The sequence below is a fragment of the Neltuma alba genome, unplaced genomic scaffold (assembly GCF_004799145.2).
Source record: "Neltuma alba isolate B1F8T4 unplaced genomic scaffold, ASM479914v2 tig00011251_pilon, whole genome shotgun sequence".
NCBI classification, from domain to species: Eukaryota; Viridiplantae; Streptophyta; class Magnoliopsida; order Fabales; family Fabaceae; genus Neltuma; species Neltuma alba.
Genome location: NW_021635967.1, coordinates 42,702 through 68,648, shown reverse-complemented (window position 1 = coordinate 68,648; position 25,947 = coordinate 42,702). Strand labels below are relative to the sequence as shown.

The window sequence follows — 25,947 nt, the reverse complement described above, 5'->3', positions numbered from 1 at the left end:
GGGAAACTCCTTGCAATGATCGGTTTATTACAAAATCTAACTCGCAGCCTATAATATGCCACTGAGAGGATTTTCCTAAACCTAAATCTTGTCCTAAACTCGTTTCGCCTATATTTTAAAATATTAAAAAAGCCATTTTTTAGTGTAAAAAAAAAAGTTTGGGTAAGTTGAGTCTTAGAGACTTATTAGAGTTTGTGCCTTCAAACTCAAAGAGCGTTTATAAAAATATTTACAAGTCGCTCACCAACAAAGTCATCACATCTGCAGTGAGATTCAAATTCATGACCTTATGGGTTGAGTTGGCTCTTTACTAACTATTTAAAAAAGACACTTTAAGTGCAGTACCTAATACTACTTCCAGTCCGTAATATAAGAGTTTGTTTGATTTTTATTTTGGTCCTAAATATAAAATCTCAATCCACTTTGTCACTTTTTTTTTAAAGATAGTCCTTATAATAATAGTAGTTCTAGTCAATACGCTTAATTAGTAAGGATATTTTAAGAGAGACAGCACATATTTATTATAAATAATTAATTTAACTAATTTTCTTAATCTACTCAATAACTAGTTAGTTCTTATATTAAGTACTGGAGGTAGTCTGTTCTAAGCAATGTCAATGATAACGTTGGGGGCCACCAAGCCCAACACCGCGCTACTCAATGGCATTGAGCAATGGCACAATCCACCTAAATCTAAGTTTGTGGCCAGTGATGTGGAAGCTGCATGATAAACTTTACAGGAGACAAACGTATAAGCATGAATTTTAAAAGTGATGTGGTGTAACCCAAGAACAAAAAACTAGACCAAAAACTAAACCGGTCGAGACAGTGGGTCAAGGGTCACTAGTCAAACCGGAAGTCGGACCGGAGTTGGACCAGCCATATTAAAATAATAAAATTTAATTCACAACATTAAAATAGAACAGAATTCCTAAATTTTACTTGATTATTGAAGGTTGTACACACATATCTCACTCTTAGCCTCACTCTCAAAAGTTTTTATGGCAGAGTCAAAATCGGAGATGTGTGTATAGCAGAGTCAAAACTAAGAGTCAAAACTTTTAACAATCGCTATAGCAGAGTCAAAACTTTTAACAATCGCACAAACTTTGATTATATATGTGTGTATAGCAGAGTCAAAACTTTTAACAATCGCACAAACTTTGATTATATATGTGTGTATAGCAGAGTCAAAACTTTTAACAATCGCACAAACTTTAATTATATATGTGTGTATAGCAGAGTCAAAATCGGAACAATCACACAAACACAAAGCATGACCAATGATTAATGAAGGAAAAACCGAAAAAGCAGAGGACATTCGAGTTCAACTATCTAAGTCTAATTGAAATACTGAATAAAAATGGCTAACAAGACAACAAGAGGCAAGAGCACAGAACTGACAGAAGCCACCACCTGCGACAACGACACTGATTCTGGTACCATGAAGAAGAAATGATGACGGGAGGTGACCACTTGTAGCTACGATGAGCAAATCTGATTGAACCAAGACGACCTCCTGCTTCGAGCTAGATGACATGATGAGAACTACGAAGAACCCGGACCTTCGACGATGAAGAAAACTTCGACACAATGAGAGTGGATTCAGCTAGGAATTTTTGATTTGGGAGAGGGAAGAAAAATGGCAAAAAGTTAAACTGAAGCTAGGGGTTGAGCAAAGGGAGCCTTGCCTTCAATTTGCTGGCTGTCAGAATTTTTTTCCCAATTAAACGACATCGTTTTGTGGAATTGGAGGTTTTAAAAAAAAAAAAAATATTGCAAACTAGACAACCCATCCAACCATCCCGTTGCCTGGTTTTGACTGGTTATTACCGGTCGAACCAGTTTAAAAACGGTTCAATTGAGCACCATTTTTTTTAGCAAACCAGACTGGACCAACTACCGGTTCACCGGTTTTACGATTAAATTGGCCAGTTCGGTCTGATTTTTTTTCCTTGGGTGTAACTCTTCTGAAGATGTTTTATATATTAACACTAACTTGAATTTAAGACCTTGTGTATAATTTTAGAAAATACAATATATATTTATTACAAATAAGTAATTGAACTAATTTTCTTAATCTACTCAAATTAGTCCGCTAATTTTTATATTGAGCACAATAGGCATTAGATTCTAAGCAATGTCAATGATAACGTTGGGGACCAGCGAGCCCAATACCGCGCTATTCAAGAGCGGTGAGCAGTGGCATAATCCACCTAAATCTTAAGTTTGTGGCCAGTGATGTGGAGGCTGGATGATAAACTTTACAGAAGACAAATGTGTAACTCTAAACGATGTTTTATATGTTAACACTAGCTTGAATTTAAGACCTTGTGTACAAGTGAACAAAATCTTTCCCACTAGGATCAAGCTTACTGGTTCAATACATATTGAATTTTATCTGGATCGATTTATTTGACTGCAGAATATATAAAGAATTTATAAAACAGAAGCTTGTGGTACACTTGTTTAATATTTTTTAAAATTTTGATACAATATAAAAGATTTAATCATTTTTTAAACTTTTTTCCCCGCAAGAATATTAGTGTTTCCAATATCTTTCTTTAATACTGGCTAGTTAATTTTAATTTTATAGCCACAAACGATAAATTATTCTTCTATTAGCTTTCACACTTTTAAGGAAAGGAAAGGAATGCCGACAGAGGTGGTCCATGCCTATCTGGCTCCAGACCAGATGAATGATGGCGATCATTTCCTTTTCCCAGTAGTTCTGCACAAATAAATAACAACCAAAAAAAAAAAAAAGCGCATAGACAAAATGACAAAAACAGGAATAAATTAACTTATTATCTTAATTAATTATAAAAACATATAATAACATGGTTAATCAACTTGTGATCAGAGGTTCGCAGCTACAATTATGTTTAAAAGACGTTACGTTTACACTGAAATAGACGTACAATACTGTCCATTGAACTTCGTGAAAGATCCTTAACAGGTGGAATTATCAGAGGGATTAATCCAAGTCTATGGTCAACTCTATTTTAATTCAAGAAATTTTTTATATAATATCAAATCGAGCTTAACATTTCACTTGCAGATCCACGCAGCGTTGCATATTGTCAATGAGGCTGGTCATGTGAGTTGTCATATTTTAATTGGTGGACTACACATAAGGTAATGCTCAACGTTTTAATGATTGCCACGTATCATAATGATAATTTAATGGTTAATTTACTCGAGGTGGCAGCGTCCAAGTGTAAGCCAGACGGAGACGGAGCAGGTGAAAGTAGCCATGAATTTCAGAAGCGGGACAGACTTGGCCTGACCCTGAAGCTTGAAGCTCCTTCTTCAGCTCTCAAGCTCAGAGCTTTCCCGGCTCTTTGGAAACCCATCTCTTTGGTTTCAAATGACGATAGGCTCCATCTTCAGCAAAGCTGCCAGGACTTTCCATACCTACCCTTCTCCTTCTAAGCTTCTCCTCATCTGCACTCTCAGGTATTGTATCTCTCCATGAATCTGTTTGTTTATTTTTCATTTGTATCAGATTCTTCCCCTTTCCTTTTTCCCCGCTTTTCTAAGATTCATTGCTTGACGTCCTCTTAGCTTTAACGGGATTCATTTAAGGGATCTCAAGAGCAACGGCCCGAGCGCAATGCTCATTGTCGATAATGTTTATGAAGAATCTGAAGGAGAGGGAATTTTCATGCCATTTTTTTTTTAAATTTGGGTTTAACTTGATATTTTAAGTTTGTGGGGTTCAAATCCTATCGTCTTCTGCAAACAAGTTGAAATGGAAAGTTGCACCCGGTTCATATTATGAATGACGCAGAGAAATTTTGAGATCTTGGTTCTTACAGGCCTTGTAAATATAATGGGAACAACACTGAAAAGCACTAGAATGTTTTGTTTACTGAGGCTGAATCTGATTTGACCTTAAACATTTGTGTGATGATTTTTTTTTTTTGCTTACATATATGGCAAAAAATTTATTTTTCTGCGGCGGAAAAATTTTCCCGGGCAAGATTTTGGATAATGTAGTGTATATTTACAAATCTGCCATATGTCTTGGAAGAGGCTTGATTGGAAATTTGGGTATTATTTGATATTATTGGACATCTCCATGGGATCTGATCTTCTCCAGGGAACTTATATCTGGAGCCTTTTACTTTATGATTATCATTCCTACAAGGAGATTCTCATACAGAAACAGACCTCTAACAAAAGCTCAAACAAGAGGGTACCTGTGTGAATATTTCGATTAGCTCTTTGACGTCCTTTCAGATAAAAGAGTTGTGGTCTGTTTGTGGGCATATCCCCCAATGTCTTTATCCTTCTTGCCCACGGTATTATCTAGGAAGACTACAGGTAACCAATTTTCTGTTTGACTGAGTCTCCCTGCCTGTGAAAACTGCAGTGGTGGAGGTGTGGTGGCATACTCAGAATTACAATCTGATTCTGGACCTCCAAGAATTGAATCTAATGAGCCAAGGAAAAGAGGGTAGTGGTTCTTGGAACAGGATGGGCTGGTACCAGTTTCCTTAAGGATCTGGATGCTTCAATATATGATGTTCAGGTTGTTTCCCTCGCAACTACTTTGCATTCACTCCCTTATTACCCAGTGTCACTTGTGGGACAGTTGAAGCGAGGAGCATTGTGGAGCCAGTTCGAAACATCATAAAAAAGGTAGGGGAAACAGAATTAGAGCTCCAAGAGTGACTATGTATTGATGCTGTTTTATTTGACTATATTTGTCACATGTGTGTGTAATTCTGTTGAAATCTAGCAGTCCAGGCTTTTTGTCTGGGGTAATGTAATGACTTTGTTGTGTTCCAAGATTGTTGTTTACTACTCTCTGGTCAGTTTTGAAACTCTTTTCTAGCATTCTTTTTTAGACAATTAATATGGAAGTTCTTTTGTTTCTTCCTGCATGCAGAGAAAAGGAGAAATTAAATTTTGGGAGGCAGAGTGTGTCAAGATTGATGCTGCAAACAAAAAGTTTTTTGTCGATCCAATATTGATGCCAACTTAGCGGGAAGTGGGAATTTTCTCTGGAATATGACTTTTTGGTTGTAGCAGCTGGAGCACAAGCGAATACGTTTAATACCCCAGGTGTCAAGGAGAACTGTCATTTTTTAAAGGTAAATTTCCATCACTTTCACATGCACCTTTACCATATCGGTGTGTAATCATGTAATGGTTCAAAACTGCCATGCTTATGAATGATTTTCGGTTTATCAGGTGATTGTTTAATATCTTTGAACAGCATTATGAGAAGGATTTTTTCTGAAGACTTTTGATAGTAAATTTGTATCTCAGCTGACCACTAATTAAATATGTACTATATCATCACCACAGGAGGTGGAGGATGCTCAAAGGATCAGAACGTCTGTGATAGATTGCTTTGAGAAGGCCATTCTTCCTAGTTTAACTGAGGAAGAGCGACGAACAAATCTTCATTTTGTAATTGTTGGGGGTGGTCCAACTGGTGTGGAATTTGCTGCTGAGCTTCATGATTATGTCCATGAAGATCTATCTAAATTATACCCAATGACTAAAGATATGGTGAAAATAACAATGATCCAATCGGGAGATCACATCTTGAACACGTAAGGAATGCTTTAATTGCCTCTCTGATTTCTTATACTTTTGATTGGTGTAATGGTATAATACTTTTAATGGAAACCCAAAAAGATATTAGCTTTTATGACCTGTTTGACCATCCTTACAGTGTTTTGCTTCATCATCATAAATTACCTACATGATTTGCCCGACTTGATTTATCTATGCTTTCCATTTGAAGAGCACTGACATGATGGTTGCTTTTCTGTACCTTATTGTTGTGATGGCATCAGCTAAAAAAATTGTATTAGTTGATGGAATCTTGTAAGCGTTGGATTGTTACCGTTTGTCTGAAACACAATTTTGGACTCTTCCTGTTAATCGTGTATTCTACTGACTTTGCAGGAATCATTAGTCAGTAGAAATTGCCGTTGTCATGAGTTTGTATTAATGTGTTTGCAAACTAAGATTAATCATTGGAAAAGTCTGACTAACTAAAAGTTCTATTTTCTCCCCAAAACATTGGCTATGAAAGGACATAACGCCAATATACCCTTCTTCTTTTTGTAGGTTTGATGAAAGAATCAGTGCATTTGCTGAGCAGAAATTCAGGAGAGATGGTATAGAAGTTCAAACAGGACGCCGAGTTATCAATGTTACTGACAAGGAAATTAAAATGAAGATAAAATCTACTGGAGAGGTTTGCTCAATACCTCATGGATTGGTAGTCTGGTCCACTGGCATTGGGACTCTTCCAGTTGTGCGGGATTTCATGAAACAAATTAATCAGGTGTTAGTATTTTCCTTCTTGGTCAATATCTAACGTTACACAATTCCATGCATTTCTGATAGACAGTCCCCACTCTCTTTTCCTTACTCACTCACTCTCTCTTATGGTTGAAACTGTCTCTTTTGTGTTCTTCAACAATTTTCCATTTAAACCATTGTATACTAAATGGACTTCAAATTCTCTCTTGTATTAAAATCTGTTATATAATCTGTAGTAGATTTCTTTATGTGCAGGCTAATAGAAAGGTCCTGCAGACTGATGAATGGTTACGTGTGATAGGATGTGAAGCTGTGTACGCTATTGGGGACTGTGCTTCAATACATCAACGTAAAATCATGGTATTCTTTAATACTTTAACATTTTCAATTCAGCTTCAGAACTGGGTTTATAATATGTAGAACTTGATTCTACGTCCTCAACCAGATATTAAGGATTGGGACAACTTCATCTGGGATTAGGCAGACTATCAAACTCGTGGTGCATTTATGCCTGTTATTGGGGTTTTTCTTACGTTTTGGAGAAAGCTTTTCCTTCTTGTGTATTCCTGTAACAATCACTGGGTGAAACATGACAAAACACTGCAACTCTCTTCTTGAGTCAGAAATTGAGTAAAATAAGATAACTTATTTGGATAGTAAAAAGTGATTGGATTTTGCTCTCTCTATTTTTAGGATGACATCTCAACCATATTCAAAGCTGCGGACAAGGACAACTCTGGCACCTTAACAATTAAAGAATTCAAGGATTTAATGGATGACATCATCTTGAGATATCCCCAAGTGGAACTGTATCTGAAGAGCAAGCATATGCTTGATGTGGCTGATCTGTGGAAAGATCCTCAGGGGAATGAGAGAGAAGCAATAGACATAGAAGGGTTTAAGTCAGCCCTTGGTCATGTGGATTCGCAGATGAAGAGTCTGCCAGCAACAGCACAGGTATGCATCATTTTATCTATGACTAGACAATTGTATCTGCAGAATTTTTTTTGCCTTCAAACATAAGAATTGAGAACTAAGGCTTCTGATTTGATGTTTAGGTTGCTGCCCAACAAGGTGCATATCTAGCTGCCTGCTTTAACCGCATGGAGCAATGCACTGCGATTCCTGAAGGTCCAATGAGATTTAGAGAATCCGGACGCCATAAGTTTCGTCCCTTCAGGTAATCCATATAACATGACACTTTAATCTCTTAGTCTGATTTTTCTTTTCTTTCTAGGAGTAAAAAAATCTCTTAGTCAGATTTTTCTTTGCTTTCTAGGAGTAAAAAATTAATTGTAGTCTGTCTGATCTGTCTAGCATACCCTGCTAGATATATTTTAGTATCTTTATTGTTAGCCATGTCAATATTAGTATCCAGGTGATACGCTTCACTAGCTAGCCAATAAGCACATTCAATTCTCTGTTGTGCTCAAACAAAACCAACCGGTTATTCTCGACAAACATAATTGTCTGTAAAAGAAGAAGAACCAAGATGCTTGTAAAAAACACATTTCTGGGTATTTCTTATACTCTTTTGGTTTCATTTATAAGGCACTTCCAGCATGTTTTGCACAAATTAAGAAAAATCTTAAATTGCATTAACTCTTCATTAAAATATAATAATTTTTTCAACTTTACCCCCATTTAATATATGTATTTTTTAAAAAAAAACTATTTATATTATAATAAATGAAGGACAAAATAGTATATTTATGCTAAAAATTTAATGAAGTAACTTGTAAGTAGGACCAAGAAAAGTCTTTTCTCTCTGCTTTATAAATAGGATACATGCTTAACAAACATATACTTATGGTGTGACCAAGGGCAGAACACAACCATTTGTAGGGTACATGAAGTACAGAATAGCAAACGAGGAAAATATTATTTTCATGTCTTTTCCATGCGTTTTCACTACATAAGCAGCGGTTTTGCTTGCGATGCAAAGGTACAAGCATTTTGGTCAATTTGCTCCTCTTGGCGGAGAGCAGGCAGCAGCAGAACTTCCTGGAGACTGGGTTTCAATGGGTCACAGCACTCAATGGCTTTGGTACTCTGTATATGCGAGGTAATTTATCAGCCCGAGTGCTCAAGAAATTCTTGTGGATTTTACAGGAAATCGATAGACGGATCAATTGTGAATACCTCATTAGGTTCCACTTTTCAGTTGATCCTTTATATTTATAAGTTATTTGTAAACTGAGTCCATTAATGAGATTCTCTTCAAAGTGCCTTCCCCTATTACTAACTTATGTGCTTCCTTACTCGTTTGGTGTGCTGTAATATTCAGCAAGCAAGTGAGCTGGCGCACAAGGGTACTGGTGATATCTGATTGGACAAGAAGATTCATCTTTGGAAGAGATTCAAGTCGTATCTGAGTCAACAACTTAACGAGCTCCGTGATCTTTTAAGGTGCTCTGTATCTTTGTGTTTGAGAGTACCTGTTGACCTGCATATGTCATGCTGTAATCAAGGCATTTAAAACGCAGAAGCTACAATTTTTTTTTTTGGCGCTCCTATCCTTTATTTATTACTCACAGTATGAGAATGTAATTCAATGCTTTGATGCCTCTCCCCCTCTATTGCTGTTTGTTATTATATTGCTCCTATGATTCTTGACTTGTGATCACCCGTCCAAAATATCAATAGGGTAATAATCATATGGGTAAAGGTGCAAATTTAACTCTGATTTGATATTCTTTTTTTAAGCGCACTTTTACTCCTAATCACATTGAGACTAAAACTTTTATTTACGGTTTAAAAAATGTTTAAATGACTTGGCATTTCCATTACTTTGAATTATCGTGATTATTTCCTTATCTGTTAACCGTGAGTTTGAAAATTGTACTACCTTAATGACGATGTTGGCGAAAAGAAAAAAGAAAAACTAATAGTGACAAAATTGGAAGTACTTCGTTAATTAACAACTTAATAATAATAATGCTAAATAGTAAATACAATACGCTTTTGTGAATTAATTGGATTTTAAAAGAATATTTCTGCGCACACGCCCATTGGACCAATGTGATTGATAGTTCCCACGAAACAAGAATGCTCGCACGAAGAGCAAAATCCGCTTCAGTTGAATCACTCAAGCGCTGCCGACCCCTATGGTTCAGCGAATTCTGAACGCGTCTTATTGTTCAACCTTTGACAAGTCAAATAAAAAACAACACGCATCATCACATTTCAACTTCATATTTCACGTACCCTGCAATTCTGTTACTCTTCCTTTCCTGCAACTCTCAGATTTACTCCTGCACTACTGTCCGCAAAACAAATAAGCTACCTTTCGCAATGCGTTGGTCTTCTTTCTACCAGACAGCCTCAAGGGCTTTTCATCAGTCTCCTTCCTGGTCCAAGGTTCTTGTCCTCTGCACTGTCAGGTCTTCATCATCCATCCTCAAAGCTTACGTTTTTATAGCACATTATAAACTAATTCAAATCCCCCATTGTCTTTTTAAATAGTGGGTTTTAATTAGTTTTCTGGTCCGAGTTGTAGTGGGGGAGGTTTAGTGGCATATGCTGATGCAGGAGCAGTTCAGAGTGAGAATGGTGGGGATAAATGCCGGAAGAAGAAGGTGGTGGTAGTGGGAACAGGATGGGCTGGGACCAGTTTTGTGAAGAACTTTAAAAGCTCTTCGTTTGATGTGGAAGTAGTTTCACCTCGTAACTATTTTGCATTTACACCTTTGCTTCCAAGTGTCACTATCGGCACTGTGGAATCAAGAAGCATTGTTGAACCTATTCGCAAAATCATCAACAAGGTGCTCTCTTATATACTCATCATCAACATGCTCACTTTTCTTTGTTAGTTTGCTTTTCGTAATCCATCGGACGTTTATGTTTTGTGTTGAACAGTTTCCCCCTACGGTTCCCCCCCCCCCCCGCCCCAGAACACCCCCCCAAAAAAAAATGCTGATTTGTTTAGAATTTCTAGAGAAATAATGTTTCATATGTCCTCGAGAGATGTGGATTTTAGTATTAACCACTGTTCATGATTTAAGTTTTTCGAAGTTTTTGTTTAAATTTGTAAAATTTTTGATTTTATCTACTGCTGTGTGTGTGTAAATTATTGGAGACACTATTTGTAGACCATAATATATACAAGGCATGGGTCTACATACGATATGATTCAGTCAAAAAGTGGTGTTGGCCTTTTGTTCCCGTGGTCTCTCTCTGAACTTGGTCTGAACGTTTAGAAATTAGAATTGTGGTGAAAAATATAGAAAAATATTTAACCCTTTGAATTTAATCAAAAATAAATAGTTGAAGAGGAGAGAAATCATCGCCTGATGGGTGATGGCAAACAAAACTAAAATTTTTACAATAGGAAAGTCATAGTTACTTGAACGTTTGTTTGTTACTACGAATGATATATGAGTAGACTTAAGTTGCAAAATCATATTTATCTTCCCCAATTGAATTTTCTTACTATTATTTGGATTCGTTTTGAGATTTTCAATACATTATTTTGAAATATTAAAAATGAGAATCATTTAGTGTATTGGCACATTATTCACGATAATCGTTTGTCATTCAAAAAGAAAAAAGGGAAAGCTTTTGATTCTGCAGAATCAAAAAAGTTTTTGAATCAGTTTCAGGTCTTCTTATCCTAGAAAGCATCTATAACTATTATTAAATTATGTTCGACGATCTGTTAATCTTCATGCGACTGAAATATTGGCATGTTGCAGCAGAAGAACGTAAACATTCAATTCACACAAGCTGAATGCTATAAGATCGATGCCAAGAATCGAAAAGTGTACTGTCGTTCTACTGCTCAAGACAGCGAAAATGGCAAACAAGAGTTTTCCATTGATTATGACTACCTCGTTCTAGCCATGGGAGCCCGTTCTAACACTTTCAACACCCCAGGTGTTGAAGAGCATACTCACTTCTTGAAGGTATTATATTCTCAATTTCTGTATCAGCGGCTGTGTTAATGTGTCATCATAAACTTCGTACTTCTCTTTATCTGTACACAAAATAACGTAACTTGCTAGAGTACTATGAATGTTTTTAAAGGAAGTGGAAGATGCTCAGACAATCCGTCGGAAAGTGATTGAACTTTTCGAAAAGGCAAGCCTGCCATGTGTATCTGAAGAGGAGAAGAAGAAACTTCTGCATTTTGTGGTAGTTGGCGGTGGTCCGACTGGTGTAGAGTTTGCTGCAGAGCTTCATGATCATGTTCATCAGGATTTATACAAACTATATCCTTCTGCCAAAGACTACCTACAGATTACACTTTTGGAAGCAGGCGATCATATTCTAAACATGTAGTGTATATATTCTTATTCCTCAACCTTTGCCTTTCGGGATTTTTGGGTTAGTTTCTCCACTGTGTGTTTAATTGGTTGCAGGTTTGACAAGAGGATTACTGAGTTTGCTGAAGAAAAGTTCAAAAGAGATGGGATCGATGTGAAACTAGGTTCTATGGTTATAAAAGTGGCTGAGAACGAAATCAATACAAAAGAAAGAGGAACTGGTAAGGTTGCATCTATACCTTACGGAATGGTGGTTTGGTCAACTGGTATTGGTCCTCGTCCTGAAGTTGTTCAGTTTATGAAAGATATTGGTCAGGTTTGTTTCTATGTATTCCTTTCAATCTCTCAAGGGTTGAGCTTCAAAGTCAGCAGTATAGCAAGTTTTCGATTATCTGGTTTAAATTCTCACTGTGACAGGGTAATAGGCGAGCAATTAGCACTGATGAATGGTTAAGAGTGGAAGGAGTTGAAAACATCTATGCGCTGGGAGATTGTGCTACTGTAAATCAACGTAGAGTTATGGTATGTGTCCCTTAATCTAATCTAATACACGTCAAGATCTTCTGATATTTAAGAATACCAGTTCAAAGTCAATATATATAGATATATATTAGTAAATGAAGTAAGATGGAGAATGGAAATAGTGTGTGGGCGTGTGTAATGGAGTGTTAGCCCAATAAATTTTGATTCTTCACCTTTTGAAGTGTTGGTACAAAGAATGAATTCTTAATGGCTATCCCTTGGGCTGGCATGGTTTTGATTAGGAAGATATAGCAGTGATATTTAGCAAGGCAGACAAGAACAACATTGGGAAATTAGATCTGGATCATTTTCAAGAGGTTGTAGGAGACATTATTGAGAGGTACCCACAAGTGGATATTTACCTAAAGAAGAAGCAAATGAGGAACATAGTGGCACACTACTGAAGAACTCTCAAGAAAACGGTACTCTAGTGGACATTGAAACATTCAAATCTTGTCTTTCCGAAGTAGACTCCCAAATGAAAATCTTCCTGCAACAGCTCAGGTATATAACATATATATATATATCACACACACTACTCCTTGAATTTATTACATTTGTGACCTAACGTTTTTTTGTTTGGGGATTGCTTATAGGTAGCTGCTCAACAAGGTGAGTATCTTGCAGACTGTTTCAATCGAATGGAAGAGTGTGAGAAATATCCTGAAGGACCCCTGAGGTTTAGAGGAACAGGACGTCATCGTTTTCGTCCCTTCAGGTATTTTCTTTCTCTGCGTTAGCATTTTTCTTGTGTTTCATAATCTAAATGATAAGGTAATTACAAGGTACAAGCATTTCGGGCAATTTGCTCCGTTAGGAGGAGAACAAGCAGCAGCTCAGCTTCCAGGAGACTGGGTTTCAATCGGACACAGCACCCAGTGGCTCTGGTATTCTGTATATGCAAGGTAACATGACATTATGACAACCTTTTTAAGAAACCATAATGACGATGTTGTTGTGGTTTCAAGTGTGCTTTATGTCTTACTTTAATGGCTTCCTAAATTTGCAGCAAACAAGTGAGCTGGCGTACCCGGTATTTAGTGGTGGCAGATTGGGGACGACGCGTCATATTCGGCAGGGACTCAAGTGGAATATAAATGACCTCTCGCTTTTACTCACCAAATCTCTGCTACAAGGCCACAACCATATTTAAATTAAGGACCACCACAACAGAAACCGGGCTTCGAATTTGGACACTTATTCGTGACCCAGAAAAAATTGCAGTATAAATGTTTTTCTCTTCTACAATTTTTTAATATTTTCATACTGCTAAAGTTCTCCTTCAACAATGTTAACTTTATATTCCTTTCTCGCTTTATGTCAATAGTTGAAATCATTACTTTTACCGGAAAATTCAATGCTATCTTTCAGGGGTTTGTTCTCAGTTGATGAAGCAAGATTCTAAGACCTCTCGCTTTTACTCAACCAAATCTCTGCTACAAGGCCACAACCATATTTAAATTAAGGACCACCACAACAGAAACCGGGCCTTCGAATTTGGATACTTATTCGTGACCCAGAAAAAATTGCAGTATAAATGTTTTTCTTCTACAATTTTTTAATATTTCATACTGCTAAAGTTCTCCTTCAACAATGTTAACTTTATATTCCTTTCTCGCTTTATGTCAATAGTTGAAATCATTACTTTTACCGGAAAATTCAATGCTATCTTTCAGGGGTTTGTTCTCAGGTTGATGAAGCAAGATTCTAAGAAAATAGTTGTTAGGTTCATCATCGAGAGCTTGAACAAAATAATCAAGGCACTGACATACCATAGAACAGAAACCGTGATGTCTCCAACAGGTAGGATGAAAACGGCCCTTAAATTTAGACAGCTTAGGTATAGTGATTTACAAGTTTATTTTGTCATTAAATACAGATCTTTCAAGAAAAAAGAACATCCAATTGAAGCTACGAGAAAATGATGAGACCAAAAAGAGAGAACATGGAGGAAGAAACCAACCCATTCATCTATTACTCCTTCTGCAACTATTCGTGGACCTGTCTCCTCAGGTGGCTTCTTTCGCGCCTCCAATGCAGCCTCAGCCTCAGCTAATTGTCGTTTAAGTTTATCCAAGGCCTTCAAGAAACAGTATATGACATTACATTTTTGCAAAATGAGATGGCGAAGGTCGTACATAAATTTGAAATGTATAAATCTTACAGGGCTAGGACGTTCAGGATCCAAAAATACAACCCGCAGAATTTGCTCTACTGCAACTTGATCCCTTTGTTCGTCAAACTGCACACGAAAGATCATATGACAACTTTATTGGCATCTGAAAACATTTGACATCAATTGCTGCATTTAAACTCGATACACATGTTCTCCCCCTAACCAACCAAGCTACTCTCTATGCCTAATGTTCAGGCAGATATTTGAAATATAATTTGACTTTGCATATTCTTGCATTGATATGCCTAAAAATCACAAGTCATATATGTTCTGACTATGAATTGATTAAGGATATGATCTTGAGAACAAGGTCACATTTGATAAATAGTTGCAGCTCAAGACCCTGAGGATGAATAATGTGATACGCACAGTTCATACAGAATGGGTCTTTTAACTTGACCAAAGTGTCCAAATAATGCTAGCAATAAAGGGTTTATGAAAATTTAGACTTTGAGGTATGTTCCATTGTTCCCTGTAAAAAGGACGCAAATAACTAACTTCTGCTGCAAATGTGATTCTAAGATAATAAAAACAATCATACAGACTCCACTCAATAGAGAAACAGGAACTTGAAGTTCAATTTAAGCTCACATTGATAAGGAGGCATGGAACTACAAAGATTGAAGCCATGTCCAATGGAAAAGATTAGTAATACATTACCAGTTCTGGTACATAGTCCATTTCGCCTTTCACTTTTAAGCTGATAATTTTAAACTTAACCTTGCTCTTTTGATCAATTGGCTTCTCGTTGTTCTCGGGTGGCTCAACAAACTTGAATACTGCAAAATAAGTGTCACTATTTTAGGAAGACCAGCCAACTTCTGAGTTCTGAGCATCAAATCATATTGGTTAATACAAATTTAGAAGAATAATTTACCAGTGGCAATTATGCTTTCATCAGGTGCGAGTATACCACCTGGGGGGCGCATAAAACAACTCTTGGGTGCAGTGGTTTGAAACTAAGACAATTCAATATGTCAGTTACCAATAAATCGCAATCCTAAAAGTGAGTAGTACTTAAACGGATGGTAAAAAAGGCATGGAAAAAAAATTAACCAATAATCACCTAGTTATCTCAATATTTTGAACCTCATAAAAACTTGACAAAAAATGTATGAAGCCAGGTGTTTCTGAAATATTTCCAAAGTTCTAGAGAATCGCTTAATCAGTCTCGTCACAGTTACTGACGCACTCCAGCTAGGAAGCTTCAATTTACCTATAGTGCCGTTTTTTCAGTGGAAATACAGCCAAAAGTTTCCCGACGCAGTATTGAAAGTGGGAGCCGGCAAACTTTCCAATATGACGGGTTTTTGATTTGCCATATGTATAACATGGCAGGATCACCTTATCTCTCAAATATCAATTCTGAAAATAAGAAAAAAAGAACAAACAACAACTAGAAACATGCTCCTCACCTTGAAAGCCACACGAGATTTGCTAGTGTTTTTTATTTCGATAGCGCTCCTAACTTGCTTTCCCGGCTCATCTTGAAAAACGGAGTCACATTATATGAGATAGAGCGCAAATCTTAGAATTACTGAGAACTGGAATCGTTATCAAGCTTAAGCAAAAATACAACATTCTTGTTTCTGTTCGTGGTAACTGAACATACTACCAAAAAATTCCACAAAACTCCGAAAATTGATTCCCAAAAGTTATGCAAGGAGGAATCGTGAGAGACTTACAGGGTAAGTAGAGCTTGTTGGGAGGATCAAGACGTAGCCTCTTCCTTGTAGGGAGTAGTGACTTGGCCATGGAGGAAACCGTACTGGAAGATTGATGTTGAGTCGATCTATCACCGGACTGAAGATTAACGTTCTGTTGATGATGAGCATAATGCATAGAGGAAGTGGAGGAAGCAGCAGAAGAAGCATGGCTCGTTTGCCAAAACGGCATTCTACAGAGATTCCAAACCTTCCCATCAGACCCCATTTTCTCGCTTTCCAATGCCATTCTTCACCAGAAACCCACTCGCCTCACCTCAATCTGTAAGTTCCGGCAACTGGGTCTCCGAATGGCGAACAAAAGTTCGAGACTTTCGTATTTTCGTGAAGAAAGATTTGGTAGTTCTATCAGATATATCTATATCCTTCCATTTGTGCTGTTTCTGTCTGAGAAAGACCTTTTGACGTGATAGCCAGAGCAATTCAAAGATTAAATATGACCTTACATTCTATTTGATTCACTCAGATAGTGGTTCTGACAGAGTGGAATTTACTGAAGAATATGGATCTAAATCTTGGGAATTACCCTGATTAGAATTGTGAATTTGAGGTCCGACTGTTTATGGGTTCCCGGGCTGGTTTTTTTTTTTTTTTTCACAGTTGGTTAGATCCTCCCTCATCACTGCAATCATTTGTTGCACCTTTTTCTTATGATTTCTCATATGGCCATATTCCAACATACTACTGACATGGCAGGTTAAATAGTCATAAATGATTCTATTATTAGAGTCATTTTGATGATTATATATCCATTATTGGGTTCATCTTGTGCCAAGTATGTATTAGAAAATTAGTGAATTATTGCACAATTTGCAGTATTTAATCTTCAAAAGCACCGAACAATGGATTTTTTGTTTGTTTCCTGTTTGCTAATACTATTTAGGAATCTGTACCACGTCACCCAGTCGGTGTTCATCTGCTTCATTGTTTGTTCAGCAACCCCAGAAAATTATTTTTTTCATGGTTTTATTGAGGAAAAAAAATAATAAAAATACCCTCAAAAATACTAAATTACAGATGAGGGTAAGTGAATTTAAAAATCTCAGTTCAAACTCCAAATACTATTTTAGAATTTTCAAATCTTATAAATTACACAAATGCCCTTTACTATCTTTTTTAAATACTGCCAACTTAGCACATTCGGTCGCTGGAGTTCCGACGCCTGCGACCCTTGCTGGTGGCTAGTAGTCGGAGCTCCAATGATCAGTTGCCGGAGCTCTGGTAATTATTCTTTCTTTATGTATTGACTAATCCTTTTTTAGTTATTGACTAAATTTATTTTCAAAATTCTGATGACTACTCTTATTTAGCTACTGACTATTTTAGTATTGCAATTGACTACTTTCATTTTTAAAATTTTGGTGACAACTCTTATTTAGCTATTGATTACTATAGTTTGGTTATTGAGTACTTTTGTTTCAAAAATTTAAAAAATACATTAAGTGTTGTTGGAGATCTCTTGACTACTTTTTGTTTAGTTATTTACTACTATTTGTTAGTCAATAGCTATACAAAAGTAGTAATTAGAAATTTAAAATAAAAGTAGTTAATAGTTAAATTAGAATAGTTAATAGCTATATAAAAGTAGTCATTGAGAGTAAAGACAGTATTATTATTTCACAAGATTTTAAAATTTCAAATACTGCCAACTTAGCACATTCGGTCCTTGGAGTTCCGACTCCTGCGACCCTGCTGGTGGCCAGTAGCTGGAGCTCCAATGATCAGTTGCCGGAGCTCTGGTAATTATTCTTTCTTATGTATTAACTAATCCTTTTTAGTTATTGACTAAATTTATTTTCAAAATTCTGATGACTACTCTTATTTAGTTACTGACTATTTTAGTATTGCAATTGACTACTTTCATTTTTAAAATTTTGGTGACAACTCTTATTTAGCTATTGATTACTATAATTTCGTTTTGAGTACTTTTGTTTCAAAAATTTAAAAAATACATTAAGTGTTGTTAGAGATCTATTGACTACTTTTTGTTTAGTTATTTACTACTATGTGTGTAGTCAATAGCTATACAAAAGTAGTATCAGAAATTTGAAAATAAAAGTAGTTAATAGTTAATAGTTAATAGCTATATAAAAGTAGTCACCGAGAGTAAAGACAGTATTATTTTCACAAGATTTTAAAATTTCAAAATAGTACCCAGGGCTTATTTGGATTTTGAAATTCACCCACTCTCATTTGTCATTTAGTATTTTTGAGAATATTTTAGTGTCTTTTTCCTTTTTACTAATTACATGACATTGAATTCTATTATGTGCCTCTTCTTCTTCTTCATTTCTCTTTAATATTTTATCTAGAAAATTTTAAATCTAATTTAGATTATACAAATTTTATGTTCTTCTAATTTTAATCACTTTTTACTTTGAAACATGGATTAGGATGAAACAATTTCAAAATTTCATTCTAAAAAATAATGCTTGAAGTATTATGATTAAAAACAGGGGTTTATATTTTTTTTTAGTTTAGTTTTTGAAATTTGACTCCATTTTAGTTTTGATTCTTAAAATTTGAAATAATAGTTTTGATTATTTTGGTCTATCTAAAAGCTTTTGTTGTTTCTAAAACATTGTTTTTGGTCCCTAAAACCTTTTTAAATTTTAGGGATTAAAATTAAGATAAAGTAAAATTTAAAGAATTAAAAATTATATTAACTCTCAAAATATTATAAATTTATAATATTAGAATATAAACAGCAACAACGGCAGAAGAGGTGGAGTTTTAGTGGTTGCTGGCTTGCTGCTTTGCCAAGCAAAAAGCAACTTGGATAAGAACAAAACCAAAATTCGTATCATCAAATCAACTTGGCTTTAATCTAAACCGCAAAAGATTTATATATTTATTTATGAAAAACAAACATAAAAGAATACAGAGAGAAAGAAAGAGGATATAAGAAGACTTGGATGATAGCTATGTGCCAGATTGAGGTATTCAACTTTACATTTGGCTATATTGATGAGATTCTCTTTTGTGATTAGAGGGAAAGTGTCTTTTTGAGGGGAGAGGCTGTGGCATAAAGGCAATATATGCTATGATGTTACTCAGAACATAATAAGTGGATTGTGTCATTAGGATTGACCACTCACAAAATCCCACTTATCCTCTCCACGTGCCCTCTTTTCCGTACTGGCATCTTTTATTTATTTAGTATTTATCCCCCCATTTCTTTCCCTTTTAAAAGCTAAGCCTGAATCCATTATTTGTTATGGAATAATCAAACAGCCTTTGCTCACAAAACCTACTTTGTTTTTCCCACCAAAAAAATTTAAGAAAAATCGATTATAAAGACGTATTTCAACATTTTATTAGTTAAAAGGACATGAATTCCTACCAAAAAAGTACTTCTTTAATTGTGTACAATATATCTTTAACTATATGTAATTAACTTATGTGTTGAAGATTTTTACATATAGTTAAGAAATTATATTCAAAAAGTAAGCATTCAAATCAAGATATGCTAGAATATTGGTTCATCAAATCCCCAGTTGACATCTCAAGTGGCGAATAACTTCGCAAATACGATTTCTCTTCAGTAAAATTTGATGCCTGCGGCGAATCAATTGCTAAAATTAACGAAACAAAGAAAACTTTTTGAATATTGCAATAGCAGCATGATACTGATGCAGTAATGCCAAATAATTTGTTCTCTCTACATATTTTTGGGGTGTGGCTGTCCTTTCTTTTATAAAGAGAACCCTGATAATGGATTGGTCAAATCAATTACATACAACAGCACGGGTTGTGGATCCCGCAGTTCAATTATACAAGGACCAAGGTAGGAGATGAGGAGCGTCAATTCTCAGATATTGAAATATGTATAGCAATCTCTCAAGTTTTGAAAATTCACCGCGTAATTTTACCATAATTTGGTGCTTAACGTTTCGTTGTGAACTTTCCTTAGCCAGAGTTTATATTAGAAGCCATCTGTTTCGGTGTACTCTAAATGGTATTGGATGTGAACTCTAATATGAATTATCAAGCATAGGACATGATGAAGATCCATAAATGAATATTTGCTCACAACAGTTACTGTTAATTCGCATAGAATCTATTATTTCAAAAGCCATTAAAGGAAGAGGATGCCTGCTTTGTGTCATCAAGAACTTCACCCTATACTGTTCAGGAGACTGAATCTTTGCTGCTAGCTCAGGATCAGAAAAACACAAAAAAAATCTGAAGAGTAAGGTTTAGTGCTTGAAATAGATCCATGGTTGATTGATATTGCCAGCACAGACGTGACATACTTACACCAATTTCAGCATCAACAATATTTCTCATCAAACTTCTGTCCTCAGGGTCAGATGTCAGTCATAATAGCAACCCCAGAAGCTGTGCTTGGCAGTACTACAGATTCAACACTCTCACCCTTTAAGCGTGACTTAATCGAGTAAATTTGTAAGATAGAAATATTTGGAAAAGATCATTTTCCTTAAATAAATAATGAAAACAAACTATATGCTACATTCTATATATATACAGCACCGAGGCTGGCTCAAACTTCAGAACATCAAAGTCAGATGTCAGCTACGTCTGCTACTAAATAATCTGTGATTAGCAACATTAAAGATTCGATTTTCATGTCCTTGAACTGGGACTAAATATTTGAAAACGATCTTTGCTTTGAAATCCAACAAATTTTAGTATTAATACTAAAGTGCTGGTGCAGACAAGCATAATAGAGAAATAAAATTTTCATTAGTTAAAATATATATACAAGCGCCAAGGCTGACCAATATCGCCTCAGAACTCCAACCTCTGTCTCTCTCTTTTCCTGGAAAGAGGGTAGTGATAAATAACAATAATACTACAAAATATCTTCTAGTTAGGACCCCAGCAGCTTAAGTACATGACGGTCCTTAAGGACTCCTCAGATTGCTTTGTGTGGTCATCTTTTAGTCTGGTGGAGACCATGGCAGAAGAGGAAGAGGAAAGCTTGTTTGCTTGAGACAGAGACCTCACTTGAGTTTCAAATGTTGTTGAGCTGATCTTAAAGTATGGTTCCACCGACACACGCCTTGGTCCTTCAAGGCCTCCACAGCTCCAATACTTGCTGCAACACTCCAAGCTCTGCTTGCGGAACTCATCTTTTAATTCTTCTGTAACTAAGGTTGGTATCACTCAGTTGTGAAATCAGTGTATGTTTTGATGGAGGAAAATGAAGTGAATGTGGTTGTTTTTATAGAGAGGGAAGCTTGAGATGGTTAAGCTGTTGCTGAAAGAAGGAAAAGACCAAAGATAAAGGGAAATACCAGGGGCTGAAAAATTTGTGCTGGTGGTTTTGGAGGCAGTGAAACCCACGGTTTTATATTTTATCGGTTGAGATTTAGAACCAAGTTCATGCATCGTCCTTAAAGGGACCACATGTCTTAATCACAAGGTTGTCACATACGGCTACTTCCCATTAAGCCAAGGTTGATGATTCCCATGTGGTTGTCTTCTGAGATGATCACTGCTTCCTTCGACACAAAGGGGCACAGAGTGTTTGGATCGAGTGATTACATGCTTGAAGTGTTAATATATGATTAATAATACGAATACATACATAGCACATTGAGGCAGCTACTGGCATTGCTTTATTAATTAAACAATTTTTTTAAAAAAATTTTTTATCGACTTTTCAAATGCTCAATAATTTTCTGCAGACCGCAGCATACTGATATAAATAGTTAAACAAAATATCATTACATTTTTCAAGTGCTCAAGAATTAGTTTTGCAGACGCAATAATTTTCTAGTCAGGGAAATCTTTGGCCCCCTTCAAAATCTTGCAACTGACAAATGCCGATCTGATATTGTCCACAAAACATTCAAAATGTTTGGGGTAAATAAAGCTTTAAATACATTAATAAAATATTAGTATTGATTTATAAAAGAATCATTGAAGATGATTTTGGTAAGGGGATACTAAACAATTCATATATTCACATAAAATACATCACATTTAATGTAAAACTTTTCAATTGTCATCCAATAGATTATCAAGTAATCCAACTAGATTTCTGCACTTGATAACATAATTGCTCTCTCCCAAATTATATTTTTCATTCTGTCACACTTTATAAAACTAATTACTTCCCATGAATGGTTACTTGCTTCTCATGAGTCAGGATAGGATGTCTTCATTTGACATATTTTGTTCACCAAAAACGGGAGGCAAATATATAATCTAATAATCTGCAATCAAAACTCACAAAATGGGAGCTACGTGGCCCTCGTCGATTAATTATCTTCAGTTGGCTTGCTAATTTTCTCTTTCAAATCAGGCTTGTATCGGTGAAGAAATGCTGATAGGCTATGGATTTTCAGTCATATCAAAGTGAAAATGGCGGTGAACACCTGTGTTCCGTGAAATAAAATCTGACAGTTCTATTAGTATTTGTCAAAATTTATATCATTCTGCCACCATGGAGAATCCACTACACTAATACGGCACCAGAAACTCAATCATCCATTTTTGCTTCTGGGGAAGCAGGGGACTAAGAATGGATTACAAAAAATTTTTCTTTTCTAGCTTCCCTGCTGCTTTAATTGGGACCCCAACAGCTTAAGTACATCACTGTCCTAAGGGACTCTTCTGATTGCTTTGCCTTCGCATCTTTTAGTCTGCTGGAAATCATACCAGAAGAAGAGGAAGAAAGCTTTTTAGCCTGAGAGACGGACCTAGCTTGGTTCTTGAGATGTTGCTGAGCTGATCTTAAAGCAGAGTTCCATCTGCAAATCCCTTGGTCCTTCAAGGCCTCCACAACTCCAACACTTGTTGCCACAATCCAAGCTCTGCTTGCTGAACTCATCTTATGATTCTTCTTAAAACACTGTTTGCTTTGCTTTTGGTATGGCAGAAAAAGGAACTCAGTGAGTAACGGAACACTTGATAGCAGGATTTGGGTTTGATGGAGCAAACGAGGGGAAGGGTTGTTTTATATATAGGGAAGCTTGAGATGGGAAAGTAGGTAGATGAAAGAAGAGGCCAAAACTCCGGGAAAACCAGAGGCTTCGGGCTAGTGGTTTTGGGACGTAGGACCAAATGTTACGTCACATGCAAGTAAGCTCGTTGTGGATTTGGATTTTAGGGTGAGGTGACTACGCTTCACATAATGACGTCCAGCACGAGGTTTGGATCTCATGGAAAAAAACCAGTATACCCCCAGTTTCCAGGACAGAGAGTTGAAACTCCTTGTGGTTTTTTCCCCCGTCTTTTGAATAAAATAAACTATTCCAGCCTAGCAGGAAAATGGAGTTAAACTGATTCAGCAAGTGGCCGGTAATTACAAAATACATATTCTACTTTTATGCACTAATTGTTTTACTTTAACTTAAAATGTTGACTTATGTTAAAAAAATTAATTTTTTTAAGAATTAAGGTGCATAGCATCTTAAATATTTTTTTAATTGTATCTAGTATTTCAAAATAATTTGTAGTGCATCCAGTATCAAAACAATGTAATTTTAAGCATGTCCTAATTTTTTCAGACGCTGGACGCATGTAAAAAAACAATATTTTGAATGTCAGATGTAACACAAAATATTTAAAATACTAAATATAGTTAAAAAAATATTTTAAGATACTGACCGACCTTTACTTCTTTTTTTAAATCACATGTAGCTTTCATCCTGAGACGAGGCGGCACACGAATGTTTTCTGAAATTAATGGTGATGAGCGTGATTAAAATTTTCAAGTGTTCATATCAAAATTGTACTGGTAGTTCATAATGGACAAGCAATTTCCTTTCAAGTTTCGAAAATCCATCACACAACTGCAACTTACTGCTTAGTACCAGTTCTTTGTTATCAGCACCCGGGTTCAAAATTCGTTGCCTTCAACCGTGATTAGAGCATTGGAACAAGCATAAATTCCTCGCAGCCTTTTTCTCGAGTTTTAATTTCTTGGAAACCTGAAGGGTTTCAGCGGAAAACTGCGAATACAGTATGCAATTTCGCTAAAAGAGGAAATTCATCAAGGTGGAAGATGCCGAGGGACACAAGTTAAATGGAGAAACAGAATTTCATTAACCACATTATATATACAATCCTCATGGAAGGCCAAAACAATAGCCCCAGAATTATCAGCGCCCTTTTTTTTGTTTTGTTGAAAGAGATGACTGATAGTTCAATACAAAAAAATATAGTTTAGTTGGGGACCCCAGCAGCTTAAGTACATGACCGTCCTTAAGGACTCCTCAGACTGCTTTGTTTGGTCATCTTTTAGTCTGGTGGAGACCATGGCAGAAGAGGAAGAAGAAAGCTTGTTTGCTTGAGACAGAGACCTCACTTGAGTTCTCAAATGTTGTTGAGCTGATCTTAAAGTATGGTTCCACCTGCACACGCCTTGGTCCTTCAAGGCCTCCACAGCTCCAATACTTGCTGCAACACTCCAAGCTCTGCTTGCGGAACTCATCTTTTAATTCTTCTGTAACTAAGGTTGGTTTCACTCAGTTGTGAAATCAGTGTATGTTTTGATGGAGGAAAATGAAGCGAATGTGGTTGTTTATATAGAGACGGAATCTTGAGATGGTGAAGTTGCTGCTTAAAGAAGGAAAAGGCCAAAAATAAAGAGAAAAACCAGGGGCTGAAAGATTCGAGGAGGTGGTTTTGGGGGCTTACAAGCCCATGGTTCTTTATTTTATCGGGTGAGCTTCACAATCAAGTTAAGTGTATCCTCTTTATTCAAAAAACAATAAAAAAAAGTTAAAGTGTATCCTCCTCAATGGGACCACATGTCTTAATCACGAGTTTGTCACATACGGCTTCTTGCCACTTAGCATGATTATCTTTTATTTTTTATCCTTATCTCTTTTGAGTTGATTATTGCTTGCTTCGAGATAAAAGGCACACACTTTGGATCCAGTGATTGGCGGCTAAGACAACTGATAATCAAACCGCAATCTTCAAAAAGTATAAAACAGTGGCACCTTCAATCTATTATGAACGGGCGCATTGCACATTGAGGCACGTATGGGTATTACTTCGCTAATGAAGCCGCTATGTTTTTTTTTGGAAAATTCTAAAAAAAACTTTTGAAATATAAGAAATTTCAGATTGGGTCTTAGAATTATATAAATAACAGAAAAGGTCAATGACCCAATCTATCATTTGTAAAATCAAGAAAAATTGACAACTTTGCCCTCATTTGTATTCATTCACTACAATAATTTAAGGAATCATTATAAAAGTTTAAGCGTTACTTATATTCATATAAAGAATAACTACTCATTTTTTCATAGTCAGATATCTTATTATTAACTACAACTAATCATGTAATCACTAGAACAGTATAAGCGTTACCTAGATTTGTTTAGAGAATAACTACTCACTTTTGCTTAGCCAGAGCAAAATTGTCAATTCTTTTTTATTTTACAAATGATAGATTAGATCGTTGACTCTTTCTGTCGTTTACACAATTCCAGAACCTAATCTGGAATTACATATATTTCAAGGGTTTTTTTTGGGATTTTTTTAAGGGGAAAAAAAAAAAACCTTTTCAACTGCTGAAGAGTTTTACAGTAACCGCAACACGCTGATATCAGTGAATGTCTACTAAAAACAGCTCAAAATGTTGTGGAGTAAATTATAATTAAAAAAGAAAAAACTCTCCTATGTACTAATACGCTAACCCCATTGATTTGTTGGAGAATTTTTGTAAATAACATTAGTACGGTGGTGTTAAAAGAAATCATATCTTCACATTTCCCTCACCCTAAAACTACAGTCCAGCGAGAGCTGTCCACCTGATCTCTGAACTCGAGTAGATAATTGTTCACTCCTCAATTATTTTTGGTTCAGAAATCCAAGGCCAGAAGCAGTTGAGTCACTTTGATTATAACCCTATAGCACACAATTCGTATAAGTCATTAAGATTCAGAGGCTTTGCGGGATATAATGTCTCCATTTTAACATCTTTTTCACCAAAAAAATAGGAGGCAATTACGTATATCTGTAATCGAAGTTCATAAAATAACAG

The 25,947-nt window shown here is 36.0% G+C and overlaps 5 protein-coding genes and 1 pseudogene across 5 annotated transcripts; 2 read left to right on the top strand and 4 right to left on the bottom strand.

The window, feature by feature from the left end:
• The first annotated feature begins 3,222 nt into the window (after positions 1-3,222).
• LOC114763018 (external alternative NAD(P)H-ubiquinone oxidoreductase B1, mitochondrial-like) lies at positions 3,223-8,917 on the top strand. The gene is given in 13 exon segments (XM_028952614.1): positions 3,223-3,459; positions 4,379-4,446; positions 4,449-4,541; positions 4,544-4,647; positions 4,898-4,989; positions 4,991-5,102; positions 5,320-5,570; positions 6,094-6,313; positions 6,547-6,651; positions 6,985-7,248; positions 7,350-7,471; positions 8,237-8,356; positions 8,579-8,917. Coding segments are annotated over 13 exon segments (1,728 nt in total). The 5' UTR covers positions 3,223-3,370; the 3' UTR covers positions 8,667-8,917.
• Positions 8,918-9,585: 668 nt separating this feature from the next.
• Positions 9,586-13,201, top strand: LOC114763019 (external alternative NAD(P)H-ubiquinone oxidoreductase B2, mitochondrial-like). The gene is given in 12 exon segments (XM_028952615.1): positions 9,586-9,674; positions 9,791-10,055; positions 10,989-11,195; positions 11,317-11,567; positions 11,652-11,871; positions 11,973-12,077; positions 12,320-12,469; positions 12,472-12,559; positions 12,562-12,581; positions 12,674-12,795; positions 12,863-12,982; positions 13,087-13,201. Coding segments are annotated over 12 exon segments (1,725 nt in total). The 3' UTR covers positions 13,175-13,201.
• A 501-nt stretch (positions 13,202-13,702) lies between these two features.
• On the bottom strand, positions 13,703-16,440 carry LOC114763057 (vesicle-associated protein 4-1-like). Its single transcript, XM_028952657.1, has 7 exons — positions 15,939-16,440; positions 15,669-15,739; positions 15,131-15,212; positions 14,914-15,032; positions 14,242-14,319; positions 14,041-14,157; positions 13,703-13,840 (listed from the first exon to the last, which is right to left on the bottom strand). The coding sequence occupies exons 1-7, from the start codon at positions 16,204-16,206 to the stop codon at positions 13,703-13,705; spliced, it is 873 nt and encodes a 290-aa protein (XP_028808490.1). The 5' UTR covers positions 16,207-16,440.
• A 4,221-nt stretch (positions 16,441-20,661) lies between these two features.
• LOC114763020 (uncharacterized) lies at positions 20,662-21,219 on the bottom strand (annotated as a pseudogene).
• A 1,110-nt stretch (positions 21,220-22,329) lies between these two features.
• On the bottom strand, positions 22,330-22,875 carry LOC114763021 (uncharacterized). Its single transcript, XM_028952616.1, has one exon. The coding sequence runs from the start codon at positions 22,777-22,779 to the stop codon at positions 22,513-22,515; it is 267 nt and encodes an 88-aa protein (XP_028808449.1). The 5' UTR covers positions 22,780-22,875; the 3' UTR covers positions 22,330-22,512.
• A 1,097-nt stretch (positions 22,876-23,972) lies between these two features.
• On the bottom strand, positions 23,973-24,442 carry LOC114763056 (uncharacterized). Its single transcript, XM_028952656.1, has one exon. The coding sequence runs from the start codon at positions 24,382-24,384 to the stop codon at positions 24,097-24,099; it is 288 nt and encodes a 95-aa protein (XP_028808489.1). The 5' UTR covers positions 24,385-24,442; the 3' UTR covers positions 23,973-24,096.
• Positions 24,443-25,947: the final 1,505 nt, after the last annotated feature.